At 42.6% G+C, this 17092-nt stretch overlaps 1 protein-coding gene across 2 annotated transcripts in view; it reads right to left on the reverse strand.

Moving 5' to 3' along the window:
- The window catches only part of CTU2 (cytosolic thiouridylase subunit 2), a 753975-nt gene that overhangs the window by 284335 nt on the left and 452548 nt on the right, over positions 1–17092 (reverse strand). For both annotated transcript variants that reach the window (XM_044081705.1, XM_044081704.1), the window contains exon 12: positions 2064–2184. In XM_044081705.1, coding sequence (XP_043937640.1) covers positions 2064–2184 — 121 coding nt within the window. The remainder of the gene's footprint in view (positions 1–2063; positions 2185–17092) is intronic.

The following is a 17092-nucleotide window of genomic DNA, read 5'->3' on the forward strand; positions in this document are numbered from 1 at the left end:
GGGGAAGACTGCAAAGAGAGGGTCTCCTGAGGAGGAGAAACCCAAGACTCTTGTGCCCGGTGTCCAGGAGTTGAAGCTTGTGGCAGCTGCGCCACAGAGGAGGGAAGAGGACTTCGACAAATGTGATTTGCCAGCGGAGGCAAGCACCCTCTCCATGGCCTGGAAGGCTGGCTCGCCCAAGGAGGGGTGGCAGCCCAGAACAGAGCTTGACAACCTCGGAACCGGGGTCACACCCTGCCCCGAGAAGCTTGCCCCCAGAACAGGAGTCTTAAGAGGACCATGAACCGTAAGGGAGAGAGTATCCCTGGAAGGTGCCATAGAAAAAAAAAATCGGCGTGGAGCCAGGAATGCCCTCCCTAATGGCACAGCCACTGGCCTGAGAAGAGCCTGATGCCCAGTGCACTGAAGGCCACAAGGGTGACTCTGGTTCCAAAGAGAGATCCACTACTGGAGTCGGAGGGAAGGAAGCTGCTGTCAGAGTAATAGGCTTCAAGACATGAGTGGAAGTCAAAGGAGGAGTAGACATTGGGGTTTGAGGCAATATATATACACTCACCTGAATGAGGGAACGTGGACTACGATGGTTGAAAGAGAGCTCTGGCCACAAGCAACTGGTCAATAAGCCGCAACACATCCTGTTCAGAAGGACTCTTGGTCGACCTCTTGGAGAAAGCTGATGGTGATTCTGGCCTTTCTAGGAAAGGACTATACTGACTACTAGCAAAAGGATCCAGTGAAGGGGAATATTTGGTCCTTGCTAATTCAATAGCTGCAGAGCTAGGAGACAAGGAAATCTCCACAGAAGAAAATGGTGTGGAAAAAGTCTGTGCCAAAGATGTCAGCACCGTAGTTGTTGAAGTTGTCTGCACCCAAGGGTATGGTGCCGTAGTGGAAAGTGTCTGCACTGGTAATAAGGATGGTGCTGAGAAGGAAGGCACTGAAGCACATGTTGGTGCTGAAAATTTCTCTGCAATGGAGTACAGAAGAGTCATACTTGGAGCCGAACGTGACTGCACCAATTGGTGCCGAAGGGGACTGAACCTGTATTGATGGTAGCATTAGGGGTTGCGACAGAACTGTCAGAACCATAGTTGTCTGCACCGGGAACTCCGGTGCTGGGAATGATAAAGGAGACATGGCTGTAGTCAAAATCATTTGGGGCGGTGCGGAGCCTGGAGCCGATACGGTCACAGGGTGCAGCGCCGGAGTACCAATCCATTTCACCTTCTTGTGAGTCGATTCTCTACGATCTCTAAAGGGAGAAGAAGGGAGCGACTTCGATGAAGAAGAGGAAGAACGCCTCCTGCGGGGTTCAACAGGTGGGGGTGAGCCCTCCAACCCAGAAATAGCCCCAGAGAAAGAAGACTTGAGGAGACCCATCAACCATCAAAATTAACTTATTTTTCCTCTCATTGAGAGTCCTGGTAGAGAAATTTTTACAAATCCCACATGGAGGATCCACAGTCAAGTGGGAGACATTAAGACAGTATACACATAAGTCACGGCCATTGGAAAGCGGTAACCTACGGCCGCAATCATTGCACTGCTGAAACCAATGGTACTTTTCTTATCCGACATAACTGGTGTGGAGAAGCACAGTAGCAAAAGGAAGAATAATGGCCATCCAAGAAAAGGGTAAAAAGAGAAAAGGAAGGACCACCAACGATGGCAATGGAGAATTACCACAAGTTAAGAAAAGAGGGTAATAAAGGGAAATGACCAAAGTGTGCGACAAGGTAGGAAAATACTACAATAAACTTTTGAGAAAAATTCAGAGTAATAACAATATATAAACTTTCAAAAAATTTCACAGCTGAGAGAGTGGCTTGACACGGCTGTATAGCCACTTGGCAAACGAGATCTGAGGTAACGGAGCAGAGCATTCTGGGTAGGACCTTGGCTCGAGAGTTTTTGGCTGACATGAGCTTGATATTGCTCGGCTCGGTTCCGGGGATGGAACTGATAACCCATCAATAAGGAATGAATGAAGATTAACATCAGATCTATGTTTTCATAGTGTAGAAAAATAATAACAGTTGTAAAAAAAAAAAAAACACACTTACTTTGAATTAGACGGTTCTTTCTCAGCTCCCTCTGTAGATGCTGTAGCACATATATGGTCAGCAGACTTCCTCTGAGACAGCTTCTCAGATAGTACAGTAGCATGGAACGATGAAGCTTCACCTATAAAACCAAAAGCTTTCTCACATCAACAGATAAGACCTTAAAAACCTTTTGTAGATCACATCATGTTACCACTGTTCTGCCACTACAGCCCTACATTTTTGCATGACTATGATGTGCCTTATTTCAAAGACATGCTCTGTCCTGTGCATCCCAGGGGTGCTGAAATGATGGTAACAACTATATAGAGGTATAAACACTATGCCATTCTCTCTCTGTGTTGATATCATCATTACTGTCCCAGAGATATCCTTTCTGATTCTATTTACAACCAATTTCCTGTCTTACAATTTGGTAAATTCAGTGTCTTGTTAAGCAGAGGATTACTTAAGGCTCTTCCACAGTAGAGAGGGCCTAAGCATACTACTAAAGACACTTCACAAGGTATTTAGACCCTGTAAAAATAAAAGCATTCCCCTAAACAGAGCATTCAAGGTCATTGACCTATAAGAGAACAGTCAAAGACCACGTGCATTTATATCAAATCAAACACATCTCTGACAGTAGCAAACATACAAAACATGCTTGACAACATTTGAAAAAGCGTCTGTGCATTTTTATGATCTCAGGAATCAAGAAAAACAGAAATTATTTCCTGTGTCAGAAGCAACACAGAAGCTTAAAAACTGGGTTGTGTGACACAGTTAAAGGACCCAAATGCCAAAAGAGTGATTATGTTCCTTTGAAATAAATATTAAGCCTTGGACCTCAGCTAACCCTGGAACATTTAAAAAATATTCCAAGGCTAACCACCTCCTACTGACAGTCTAACAAAATTCCAAGCCCCCCCACAAACCCAGAGAATACATCTGCCTATATGAAATTGTTCAAAAATCCAGTATAATCATGTAAACAGCTGCATAAAGATAGCTGCACCTATCCAAAACAAGCATAGGACAACACTGAAAAAGAAGCCACTTTGGTCGAATCCCAGGATAAACAGGTTGTATAACAAAAGAAAGAAAATTGTGTCCAAAACAGAAAGAGAGTTAGTGCTCACCAAGGTAAAAAAAAAAAAAATCCCACATCAATCTTACCAAGTAATTCAAGGGACTAATCAAATCCACAAAGCCAAGTCTGAGATTAAAACAGCCTCCCAAGATAAGGACAACCATAAGGCTTTCCTCAGTTTTGCCCATAATTTTAAAGGAACACCCAACAATATCTTAACTCGTGGTGAATGAACAGTACAGTTGTGTACACGTACCATAAATGTAGATGTTCAAGTGTATTCACTGTTGTACTCCTGACTTGTGGGATTTCCCACCGTGGAAGCCCTTGGCCAGCCCAACTATCACAGTAAAAATTTTCTCTCCTCCTACAACTGGCGGACACCCTAATCTGATGGGAATATACTGGGGTATAAGTGGAGTCCACTGACATCATGACCTCAGTTATTTTCTTGCCAATAGGTGTTAGGAGACCCCAACATGAGCAGAAGGTCAGATTTGTAGGGCAGGGATCCTTAGGCAGGCAAGAGTCAAGAGGAGGAGTCCTAGGTAAATAGGAAATAGTAAAAGCTTACTCTGTAGGCTAGGGAGGGAAGGAGAACTGCAACAGTGAATACATTCAACCATCTACATTTATGGTAAGTGTACACAACTGTACTATGTTCTACGTGTTTCACTGTTGCAGTCCTGACTTATGGGATGATTCCCACAGCTGAAAAGAGGGGGGGATGGTAAATTAAGGAGAGGAGAGGTTGTCTTGTAGGGTAACATAGGCAGAAGTCTGACGGTGGTAGTGTATGGTGAAAGTGTGCACTGAAGACCAGGTGGCAGCCTGCAGTAGTCCTTGGTAGGTACGCCTTTCAGAAAGGCAGTAGAAGACCTAGTTGCCCTAGTGGAATGGGTCCTTACAGCCTCAGGTGCGTTTCTTCCATGATGACTGTAATAAAAATTGATATGGTGAGAGATCCATTCAGAAATAGTCTGCTTGCAGACAGGTTTTCCTTTAGTGCTGTTAGCAAAGGTTACAAACAGCTGGTCAGATTTCCTGATGGTTTTGTTCTGTCCAGAGAATAACGTAGATGCCTTTGAACATCTGAGAAAAACAGATTTCCCTCCTCCCTGTTTTGTGGGTTTGGAGACAAGATAGGTAGATGTACCGCTTGACATAAAAAGGTGTCAGTCACCACCTTGAGCATAAAAGAAGGATTATTCCTAAGACAGACTCTGTCAGGATGGAAGATGAGAAAGGGCTCTACTGCCATGAGAGCCTGTCGTTCTAAAACTCTTCCAGCTGAAGTGATAGATAGTAAGAAGCCACTCTTCCATGTCAGGAATTTTAAGTCTGAAGGAGAGGCTGGTTCAAAGGGAAGAAGTATAAGCCTTTCTAGGACAAAGTTTAGGTCAGAAGGTGGTGTATGAGGTCTCCTGGGAGGCCTGATGTGGATGACCCTTCTGAGGAACTGTTTGATCAGTGGATGAGAAAAGATAAGGGTGTAAAGCAGGGAAGGAGGGTGAGATAGTTGAAGCATGAATCTTTAAAGATGAGTAAGAAAGGTATTTATCAAAGAGAGTTGCCAAATAGGACAAGATGACAGGGACCTTGGCCCTGATGGGGTCCTGATTAAACGGTTCACACCAAACTGAAAAACTGTTTCATTTTCCTGGATAGGGTTTCCTGGTGCTAGGCCTTCTGACTTTCTTAGGGTGTCCTACACTGCTTATATAGGGGACTCCCCCCGGGTTAAGGTATCCTCCAAGCTGATAGACTAAGGGTTTGCAGATTGGGGTGTATGACATGCCCCCTTGTTCTAAGTTAGAAGGTCGATTCTGTGATAATATCCAAGGATTGTTCTAGTTAGGCTATGAAAAAGAAGGTACCAGTGTTGCCTTGGCCAATCTGGAGCTATAAGTATGACCCTTGGGCACTCTTCTTTGATTTTTCTGGAGAACCCTGGGAAATAGGGGCATTGGTGGGAAGGCAAAGATGAATAGGCCTGTCCATGCAAATGAGAAAGCATCTGTTTTCCAGGCTGGAAGAGTCTTGTTCCAGGAGCAGATCCTTTTCAATTGTGTGTTCTCCCTGATGGCGAAGAGGTCCATCTGTGGAGTCCCCCATTTCTCAGCTATGCAGAGAATGATCTCTTGATGCAACTGCCACTCTTGAGGTTCTACAGGCTTCTGCTGAGTTGGTCTGACAGTTGGTTGTGCACACCCAGGAGGTACTGAGCCAACAGGTGCAATCCCATGTAATGATTTGTGTCACCCATTCCCATTGCTAGGTGGCAAAGAGGGTAGGAATGGGTTTCCCCTTGTTTTTCTACCACATGACTGTGGTATTGTTTGTATCCATGACTAGCATCTGGGTTTCAATTTCTCTCTGAATGCTAATAAATCTCTTTGTGCTGACACCAGATCCTTTAAGTTTACGTGTTTGTCTTTAATCCTGCTTTCCCACTTCCATTGGCCCTGTAACTGGTTGAAGAGTGCTCCTTAACTGTCTCCGAGGCGTCTGTGGTGGAGATGGTTGTAAAGCTGAATGGTAGGCCTGGGATTAGAGTGCAGGCCTTGGTCTACCATGCAAATTTGCCTTTGAGGCCAGGTATCAGCCTTATCTTGGTAGATAGTGGTTGTGCATGCTGGCTCCACACATTTTGAGGTACCATTTAACTTCCTCATGTGTAGCCTGACCAGGGGAATTATGAGAAAGAAAGAGGCCATGTTATCCAGTGCCCAGAGAAACTCTCTGGCTGCAAGAATATTGCTGTCCATAATTTTTGAAAGTTATTGGTCAGGAAAGATACCTTGTCTGGAGGCAAGAAGGCCTTTTGAAGTAAAGTCCAGGAGGGCCCCCAAAAACAGTATTCCGGTTGTGAGTATAGTTTGGGATTCTTGGTGATTTACAGTGAATCCCAGGAAAGTAAACATGGTCTGGGTATTCGTCAAGTCTGTGCTGAGCAGTGTCAGGTTTGCAGGCCAGATGAGGCAATCGACCACATGGGGTAACTTTGTACCCCTTGTTTTCTGCAGTAGGCAAGACGGACCTTCAGAAATCATGCCACAGCTTCCAAAATGACAATATGTAAAATCTGCCCACGTTAAGTGTGTGAAATTAATACCTTGCGAGCATTAGACAAGTCAAAGGGCAGAGTACAAAACTGAAAATGTCTGAAACTCACTCTGATGCTGAAGAGTCCTCTGCTTGATTCTTCTATGGGAATATGCAAGTATGCATATTTTAGATCTGGAGTCCCCATGAAAGCCTTATGCAAGTATGCATGCTTTAGATATAGAGTCCTCATGAAAGCCTTTGGGAAAAACATGGGGAAAGGTTACTGAAGGTTCAGCATCCTGAATTTGGGAACCTCCAGCAGTAGGATGAGGGTAGATAGGTCCAGAATATAACAGAATAGGCCCTCTTTTCTTGGGACCAGGAACAGTCTTGAGTAAAAGCCCCTTCCTGTTTGATGTAGGATGCTTCTACTGAGCCCTGTACACCTATAAGTGAAAGAGAGACCGATTGTCAGGCTGGTGGTATATCTGGCAAGTTTGAATGTTTAGGGGGTGCATGAATTTGAGCTGATATCCCCTGGAAATGACATTTAGTATCCACTGGTCTAAATTAATGAGAAGCCAATTTTCTCTGAATAGTGCCAGTCTTCCTCCAAGTCTGAGAACAGGTTGGGAGGGAGGGGAGTGGAGCATGCCATGAAAGAATCATGATTGCACTCTACTAAGGACCTGTGGAATGGACGTCCCTGGTCTTGAAGAAGTAGAGTGCCCTTGTCTGGGTCTCTGGTGCTGACTTTGGTCCCCTTCCCTGTGGGCCTTTCACTGACCTGCTTTGGGTTGGGAAGGAAAGGACCAGTGTTAAGTGGGATAGTTTCTACTAAAACCTGGGGGCTGTACCTGCAAAATATCTTAGACTGTCTGCATTGACTTAGTTTTATCCTCCATTTTTTTAGCTCACTTTCTGCTTTAGAGCCAAAGAGGAATTCCTCTTACAAGGAATCATCCAAAAGACTGGATTTAACATAACAGATGCCATACAATGCAGAGAACCTGAATACTCTCTAATGAACTTAGCTAAAATATCTGCCCTATACCGAATAGTCCTAGAATTGAATTGGATGCAGAAACAACAATTAAGGACATCATGCTCTGGGCCCAAACAGGTAACACAAAAGGAGTGGAAGTCTCAGTGTGGTATTTGTTTACCACAACAGAGACATTTGTTAACTTTCTCTGACATTAGCTAGCAAAAAGGAAAGCGTTCCCCAACAGGGTACTTAGCTTTCTGAAGTTTCTCTCTGGTGCAGACCAATCAATGCACATACTAGATGTCTGCTTCGGTTCCGACGGCAAGAAAGAACTGAGGTCATGACATCGGCAGACTCCACTTATACCCCAGCATACTGTCGTCAGGTTAGGGCGTCCACCAGTTGTAGGAGGCAGGAAAATTTTTACTCTGGTATTTAAGCCAGCCAAGGGCTTCCACGGTGGAAAATCCCACAAGTCAGGGCTGCAAAGAACATCCACCTATACAGAGCCAGAGGATATAGCAAATATACTTGCAGATAAATTTAGCACCAATCCCCCCCCCCCCCATCACCCCCAGTCACACATCTCCCCAACATTTTTCCACTGACTATCACTAGGGAGCAGGTCCTTGCTGTGCTAAAGCCAAGAACACTGTAGATAATATCCCAGGATGTCCTCTGAATAGCACAAAACATGACCTGTTAGGTCTACTAAAATCTCTATTTAATCAGAGCCTCCAACAGGTTTCTGCCAAACGAATGGAGGACTGCAACAGTTAGCTCTTTACGTGTGGGGTGGCCTTCCATGGACCAAGGGAACTACAGACCAATAAGTCTGACTAGTCCCATATGCAAGGCCATGGAAAGAATTTTCATAGATCTGATAAACAATGACATAGGAAACATACAGACAGTGTTCCTACCCAGTTCAGTTTTGTCAAAGGCAGGTCATGTCTACTTAGCCTGGAGGGCTTCTTCAAGAAGGTCTGTAAGGCTATGGACGATGGCAAAATAGTGCACAATGTCTATCTCAACATAGCCAAGGCATATGTCATAACAACTAACTCAGGTATTGTAGACAAATATACAAAATTAAGCATAAACACATATATCACCCAATTTATAGCCAACTGGTTCAATGACAGGACAGAAAAGTTAAGATAGGGGAATCCATCTCCACAAGAGGCCAATCACTAGCCAAGTCCCACAGGGATCAGTGCTGGGGTCTCTACTTTTTGGCATCTACTTCTCTGAAGTTGAGACAAATTGTGAAGGGCCTCTGGATGACAAAATCTGCAAATGACTGCAAACTAAGAGTGGTCACTCAATCCCCTAAAGAAATAGATACCCTTCAGGAGGGCCTGACACAGACAACTAACTATGCCAAGAGCCATGGACTAAAACTCAGTGCAAAAAATGGATAACAGTACTCTTTGGAAAGATGGCAACCTCTGGAAATTACCACATTGATAATACACATCTAAAAGTAGACCCAGTGGTCTGTGAAGGCATGTTGACAGTAATCTGACCTTTGACCACCACATCTACTGTGATGAGAAAATCATTCTACACTACACAACCTACAAGTAAGGGCATCAAAGCCCTACCTCTGTACTTGGTTTTCCATAGACTGCTCTACAGTAATCTATGCCTAGCCTACAAGTTATCCTCTGATCCCACACCAACCTGTGACATAAACAGGACGTATTGGAAGGACAGGCATGTGTCTCAAAAATGACCCCTTCTCTGGAATAGGCTTCCCATGCATGTTAAACAAAGATCATCCCTAACCATATTCAAATATAACTTGGGCTAATGGATGAGAAATCTTAACTTTACCTCTTGTTTGGCACTATGTTCTTAATGTGCTGGACCAGCCTGTGAAAGCTTGACAAGTACAAGCCTATAGCATAACCGTAAAATTCCTGGGGTATTGACACATGCTAGCAATATTTTGATAAATTTGGAGTAAGCCTGGTTGGCTTAAAACGGCTCTTGGGCTGATTGCCTAGAAACCACCTATGAAGGTATGCGTTTTCAAACATACTCTCAGTCTGTCAGCTCTCAAAAGTATAAGACAGACCTTCAGAAATCATGCCACAGAGTCCCAAATGACAAACAGTAAAATTTGCCTGTGTACTCTTTCTGAGTGAATATGCAAAATTCACACACTTGTAAAAACATTCAGTTTCGCACCCTTTGGGACGAATGGCATAGGAATGTTAAACATGTTGCTATCTCTGCTCCACTGTCACTGTGCATGCTTTCAGCAGACCTTTCTTCGTATTCTGTGTACTCTGGAGCAGGTTGTGCTCCTGCCTACAAAAGGCTATACTTCTTTCATCTGACTTCTCTCTGTTTTTCTCTTAGATAATACTTCAGTGAAAAGACATCTCACACTGCATTACTCTCTTCCCTTCATTCCTTCTGTTACCTTATTCCTTCAAACTTTCTGGCATTAATTTGTGTTCTAAATGATGACAGCAGTGCTACACTGGGTCACTAATCTTGGCCTTCTCAGCTGTGAACATACGGGTGCTCCTTAGTCAAAGTACGCTACATAGGATTTCTGAACTGTTTCTCAAACCCAATTTATTTCACTTATCTGCTGTTGGCTTTGCATACTGAATGATGTGAGCCAAGATGCTCTAGGGTTTTGTTCCATGTTATGTCTCCTGACTACCATTAAGTCTTGTGAGATCCATTGTCTTTCCAGAACTTTACACATGATATTTGCAGCATCACTCTGTTACTGTATTTACTGTACCTCCTCTAGTTTTCTGCTGGGTCTCCTCCTGCTCTCTCCAGCCTATTTTGACCATCATATTGCTCTTTCCCTCATATTCTCATCCTCTTTAGTTACCCCCAGCCCTTCTTTATACTTCTCAGCCTCGACTCCAATTTACCATGGACCGCTGTGGAAACAATGAGGAGCATTACCCTCCCTGCCATTTTCTTAGTCTGTCTCATTCCTATTCTCTCACTGTTCACAATGAATCTTCTTATCCTGTCTTGCATCATGGAAGCCTGGTCTTCCCCAGTATACTAGCGGTAATCTCCTTTCCTCCTGTAATAATTCTTGTCCCTATCAATTTCCGAGTTCCATTTCTAATTGTCTTGCCCTAATTTTATGGAGCTTTCTCTGCTTCATTTCTCTTGAGTATCTGTCTTCCTTTAGGTCCCACATGTTACTCTTTATCACTTTTTGCTCTACATTCTAACTCCCTCATCCTAAAACAGTTTTCAGGTCCCAAATTGTATATGAAACCCATATATACCAGAACGATCATAAAACCCACCACTGCATAACTTATTTTAGCAAACATCTGACAGCTTTCCTGTCAAGCCCTACAACTACTATGAAAAAATGGTGTTTGGTTATTTACTTCATTCATCTGCTGTTGACAGAGTTAGTTAAACTAGGCTAGTGGTCACTTTTCAAGGGAGACCTGAGCTGGTATTTCTACTACTAGGGGAAATTTTGGTCAGTACACTGGTAACCTTCCCCTACTCTTTTTGATAGGTGCTGTGGCATCTTTTACAGCCATCTGAGCTACCGCCAGCTAAAGCAGATGGAACCTTGACTGAACATCTCATACGAAGGATGACAAACTCAGGAGTGCAGCACCTGCCCCTAATGCTGCACTGCAGTATCAGCAATCTAATCACCCAGAGTGGGAATAAAACCCACAGACTTCTGATCTTCCAGCACCAAAGGTGAGTATGCTACCTGTTGTGCCACTCAGTTATGTCTACCCAAGTCTGAGCTCTCTCAATGCATTCACAAAATGGTTCTTCACCACATGATAGTTTCTGGGATTCTCAATTTCGTCTTAAGCGTCTCCCTATCAACATCAGGAGTATTTGCAATAAAAATTAAACACAATACTCTGGTGGACTTTAACGCTTGACATTCTAGCTACCTTGGAAACCTGACAAACATCACGTGCTGTCTTCTCTGTTTGGATTCAAATAGTGGGAGAAAGTCCCTAGTCATGTAAAACCCCAGGGTGGTCTCACAGAAGGATACTGCATAATACGGTGGAATCAAAGGAAGCTCTGTACCCTTGACCGAATGTCTAATTTGTAGGGAGACACAAAGGTATGACGGCCAACCCTGATGGCAGCTGCACAAACCTCATCCAACATAGCTCTGGGAAAAAAAGCTGTAGAACTAGACATATCTCTAGTAGAATGACCTTTTGGTTTACCCCTCAAGGGCTTTCCTTTCAAACTATACCAAAAGAAATACAAATCAGACAGCCACTTGATGTGTGTAACCTTAAACAATAGCACATCCAACTGGGCCTTGGAAAAGGAAAAATGGTGTACATTTTAGAAAAGGTTTGGTTCTGTCCAAGTAAACCTTCAATTGTCTATGTATATCAAGACAAAGCAGAATATTCACCCTTGATGAAAGATTCAGGGGAAAAAGACACCAGTAAATGAATGGACTAATTCAAATTGTTCACTGAAGCAACCTTAGAAAAGAAAGATGGAGCCATGCAGGGGGAAACCTCGTGAGGCAGGAGAATACATCTGCTCAGTTTGTCTGCTATCACACTGGAGCTCCCCAGAATACGCGCTGCTATCAGAAAGTGGTTGGAAGAGATCACCCACTGCCATGCTCTGAGGGCTTCTTGACAAAAGATTTGGTTCCTCCCTGTTTGTTGGAAGTACCAAACTACTGACATACTGTCTGTATGAATATCAATTGTTCCCACAGGAAGAGTTGTTTGAAAGGCTTGCAGTGCTAAAAGTACCACTCTTAGCTCCAGGACAGTGATATGCAAGTTGGCCTCTATGGGGGACCAAGTGCCTTGGTCAGTATTATCCAGAAAATGCCCCTTTCCACCCTATCTGGGAGGCGTCCATGGTCACTTTGGCCTTGGGTTGTGCAAGGACAAAGGGGTGGCCCAAGAGAATTTCTCTGGAATGTATCCACCAAGCTAGATCTTTTCTGCAAAGATTGGTGATCAAAATCTGGTACAGCATTGACCATTGAGATGCAAACAGCCACTGTAGAATTTTCATGTAATACCTTGCTAGGGGGACTAGAGTTATCACTGCTGCCATGGAACCTAGAACTTGTACAATTAGATGACTGGGTACTTTCCTGTTGTGGATTGTTTTTGAACCTGTGTTCTGATTTTCTATAATCTCATGGGGGGGGGGGGGATGGATGTTGTTGTATTTAGTACTGCCTCTATAAACTCTAAACTCTGAGTTGGATTCAGTTGTGATTTTTCGTAATTTACAGTTATTCCTAAGTATGCACAGGTCTGCAGAACATAATCCCTTGCTTCTATCAACAGATGCTTGGTTGCAACAGTAATGAGCCAGTCATCCAAGTATGGAAACAACAGGAATCCCTGTAGTCTCAAGTGAGCTGCTACTACTGTCATACATTTGGTGAACATCCTGGGGGCTGTGGTGAGACCAAAGGGTAGAGCCTTGAACTGATAATGACTGGCTCCCAGCCAGAAGCGGAGGAACCTTGTGGAGAGCTTGCCATTTTTATATGGCAACACATATCCTGAAGATCTACTGAGCACATCCAGTCATCCTTTTCCAAAAATGGAAGAATGGACTGTATTGTGACCATCTGGAATTTTGTTTGCCAAACTGATTTGCTCAATACACTGAGATCCAAAACTGTTCTCCAGTCCCCTGTCATTTTTGGCACTAAAAGGAATCTAGAGTAAGTTCCAGTCTCTTTCTGGTCAGGTAGGACTTATTGGATGACTCTCTTCTCTAGCAGTTTTTGAATTTCTAGAATTGTTGGTTCCCTCTGACTGGGTGGAAGATCAATGATTTTTTTGCATATGAGAGGATGAAAAGAAAAGGGTATGGTAAAACCTCTGCACCAAAGAATATGTTACTTGTAGTCAGGCATTTTGGTGCAGGGATAAACATCCCCTGACTGCCTCCAGAGGAAGACAACTGGGTCTCTATTCTGGTACGTTGATAAGGGTTACTCGGAAAGGAATCCATGAAGTCCTGGTTCTGTGGGCCACCTCTGCTGTGTGGACAGCATCTTCCATTGTAGTTCCCTCCTCTGCCTCTGGGAGAACTAGCTCCACATGCGTTCTGGAAAGGCCCTTGGGACTTTTTGAACCACATCTTTCCAATGCTCCTCTGATTCCTGGAAAAGGATCTCTGGGGAGTGGAAAAAGGTACGCCGACAGTAGAAAGGGTCTTACCATCCTTCTCAAACCTGGATAATATCTCTACAAACCAAAGCACTTGCAGAATCAGCAAACAAAATGCCTCTTCAGGTCAGTGAACCAAAAAGATTTATTTAATGTCACAAAACAAAAACTTGCATTTTCGTCTTTAGACTTCATCAGAATGAATAGTTTTGAATGAATAGAATTTTTGGACATAAGGTTAAAAAGGGTCTGGTCTGAGCAGGTGGGCATTCTGAAGGACTCTTGGGATTTTCTGAGACGTATCAACAATGACCTATATAGTGATGAACTCATCTTTGTTACTTTAGATATCCAGGATTTATTTAATGTCATTCCTCACAAGTTATTTTAGAATGGTTCGAAGAAGCTCTTAAAACCAAAGGAAGTTTTGACAAAAAACAGTATCTTGGTGTTCATGGATTTAATGGATATGGTACTTAGACACAATTTTCTGTATTTCGAGGGTGAGTTTTTTAGGCAGTCAAGTGGAGTAGCCATGGGGGCCAGTTGTGCCCCCATGTACGCTAACTTGGTATTGTCCATTTGGGAAGAGCAGTTTGTTTTTCATTCTGTATATTCTCAATATTGGAAATACTATTGACGTTACTTGGATGATATTTGTATGTTTTGGTTTGTACCTGAGGAGAAACAAACAGAATTTATCAAGTACATCAATAGTACGACTGACTTCCTTAAATTCACCCATAGCTTTTTTTTGTGATGATTGAAAGGATACCTGAAGTCAGAAAATTTCAGTCCAATGTTTACAGAAAAGTGACTTTTTCAAACTCCTACTTGTTTTACACCAGTGCTCACCCTTTCAAACAAAAGAAAGGAATTTTGAAAGGGCAGTTCATTAGGAGTAGTAGGATGACGTCCCTTGATAGGAACTTCGACTTAGAAAGTAAGAAATTGAAAGATATGATTTTGGAAATAAATTACCCCCCTGCTTTAATAGAAGAAGTACTGAATGAACTAAAAAATGGGAGGGGGGAGATTTAGTCCCATCTTAGGGGTACTGGAACACACTGTAACCAACACAGAGAATACCCCTACCCCAAACACAAATTGGAGTAGTAATTCCATCTTGAATTTCAGTACTGACACTTATTTGGTTAAAGACATTATTTCTAGAAATTGGGGGAAGTTTGGGGATTATTCTGACTTGGACTTGTTATTCAAGGACCCCCTGAAATGTACTTATAGGAAGGGGAAAAATATTAAGGAAATGTTGGAATATAGAAAACCAAAGCAGGGTAGGCAGAAGAAAGGCACTTTTAAGTGTGGGGCTTGCTCCCAATGCTCACATGTTATACAATGGGAGAGTTTGTATTTAATGGAGAGGAACACAAAGTTAGAAACTAACATGTTCTCCAACTGTGACACCATGGGGATCATATATATCGCCATTTGCAAACCCTGTGGAGCCTTCTACATAGGGAAGACCACAAGGACGTTTAAGAGGCGAATATATGAACATCTTCATGACATTAGTAAGCAAGACACTAATAATGTACTATTTAGACATACCACACTTTGTAAAGATGCAGTTTTTGTTTTTTTTTTGTCATAGAAAAAATAGAACAGGACCCTCGAGGTGATCCCTGGGAGACAACGATAGAGTACAGGGAACTATTTAGGCAGTTGAGCTTGGAGGCCAACAACGAACCAGACTTGAATGACTATATTTCTTTAACCCCTGTCATTAAACTTAGATCTGCTAAACTATAATGCTTTTATTTAGCATTATTTCTTGACGAGTAGATGGCAGTGCTTTACTAGTTTACCACAGTGGTTTTGTTTCAACAAAATTTTAAACTTTGGTGTAACCCATCTTTTTTACTTATTTCTATTATATTACATTTGATGGCCTGCATTTTATGTATTTACATCTTAATTATGTGATTCAATGTTTTTTAAAATCTGCTTTTTAAAAAAAATATGTTACTGTAAAAAGTAATTATTTGTTTTAGGAATTTTTATAGTTGCATTTTTACAGTTGCACTTTGAATGCACTACATTCAATTATACTAAATGTTTTAATTGGTTAATTGTTTTGTCAATGGGAAGGGAGGGTTATTTAAGGAGATTACTAGCTTGGTTAACTATTCATTCTGATGAAGTCTAAGGACGAAAATGCAAGTTATTGTTTTGTGGCGTTAAATAAATCTTTGTTTGCTGGTTCTGTAAGTGCTTTGGTTTGTAGTGATTTTGGTACCGTTTCCAAGCACTATTTCCTTCTCAGTTGTGTTAATTGTTTTGGATAATATCTCTCTAACCTTTGGGCCAAACAACGACAATCCCACAAAGGTTGCATTGACGAATGAAGACTTAAATGGCTCTGCAAAGTCACATAGACACATCCAGGCATGTCTCCTATGGTTACACCTGAACCTGTTGCTCTGGTGGTCTCTTCGGCTGCATGCACAATCAGTCTCATGGACGAGTTGGATACAGACTCCAGGGTAACCAAATGGAAAGCAACTTTTTCTTGGACTTTCTCAGTAGCAGCTCCTGCCTGGGTATCCAACAACTCCTTGATCAGATCCCTCTGAAGTCTGGTAAAATGTGACAGGAAATTCAAAGACTTTAAGGTGAAGGTCGATGAAGCATATAACCATTTCCAAAATCTATCCATCGCCCAAGACTCTCTGTTGGGTGGATGGATAGAGGAACCTTCTTCAGCTAGTTCCTTTATGTCAGCCACTACAACCATGGCATCAACAGCTAATCCTTTGGCAAAGAACTGCTTATCCTCAGGGGCAGATACAATTTTGTCTGGTCTTTTGGGGGATGGGTTCAATGGTGTCCAGTGCCTTCCACTGTGAGATCAACTGAAAGAGCTCATTAGTGGGCAGAATCACCCAAGAGACGGGCAAGTGCCAAAAGCCTGCAAGTAAACTGATTTCCCTAAGGAAGGATTTTGGGACTACCAATCACCAGAGGCATCAGATGCCATTGAAGACTGGGGGAGCGGAGGTTGAGATGGGCACTTAGTGATCTAAAAAGGGCAATTTTTTAAAACTATTTACTACCACAACATAGGTTCACTTGGTGGACATTTTAAGCTTAGCAATTTCACTTTTGGTGCTTGAATTAACATTCCCTGATTGGTCTTACCTATCCCATGGCTGTTAATTGTATATTAGCCCTAGTGAGAATAAATGTGATCATACTGCAGATAATTTGAGGAGACCCATGTAAGGGATGCAGCATTTAGGAACTGCCTCTATCCATTAGTAGCATGAGGGGCAATCCTGGAGTACATTTTCTTTTACCCATCCTTAGATCCAAGTTGCATTTGAATATGGACAGGGATGAGCTTTGTTTTACTTGAATGAATAGTCTGTTCTAGAAAAGTGGTAGCCTCTGTGATATACGTATATCCATCTCCCCACAACATTCAGTTTAGATACCTGGACTGAGCATTTCTGATGCCATTTGACTTGCTGATGTTCAGTAGGTCTATCTGTATTAGGTCGGAGGACGCCTTATATGCCAGACATGTCACTTCTGAGCACTTTGTAGGATACTGAGTATAGTGATAAATCTTTGAGGTGGTCCATGCAAGACCTATTGTTTAGGACTTGTATCCTTTTAGTAAAGTATCTCTGTGGGTATTCCAATTGTTGCATGGGTTTGGACAGATACATGCCAAAGTGGGCATTATACAAAATGACTGACCTAATGAGGGCTTAGTAAAGGGGGACAATAATATCTCTAGATCAAG

Source organism: Protopterus annectens, chromosome 8.part1, assembly GCF_019279795.1.
Source record: "Protopterus annectens isolate FY-2018-M chromosome 8.part1, PAN1.0, whole genome shotgun sequence".
NCBI classification, from domain to species: domain Eukaryota; kingdom Metazoa; phylum Chordata; order Ceratodontiformes; family Protopteridae; genus Protopterus; species Protopterus annectens.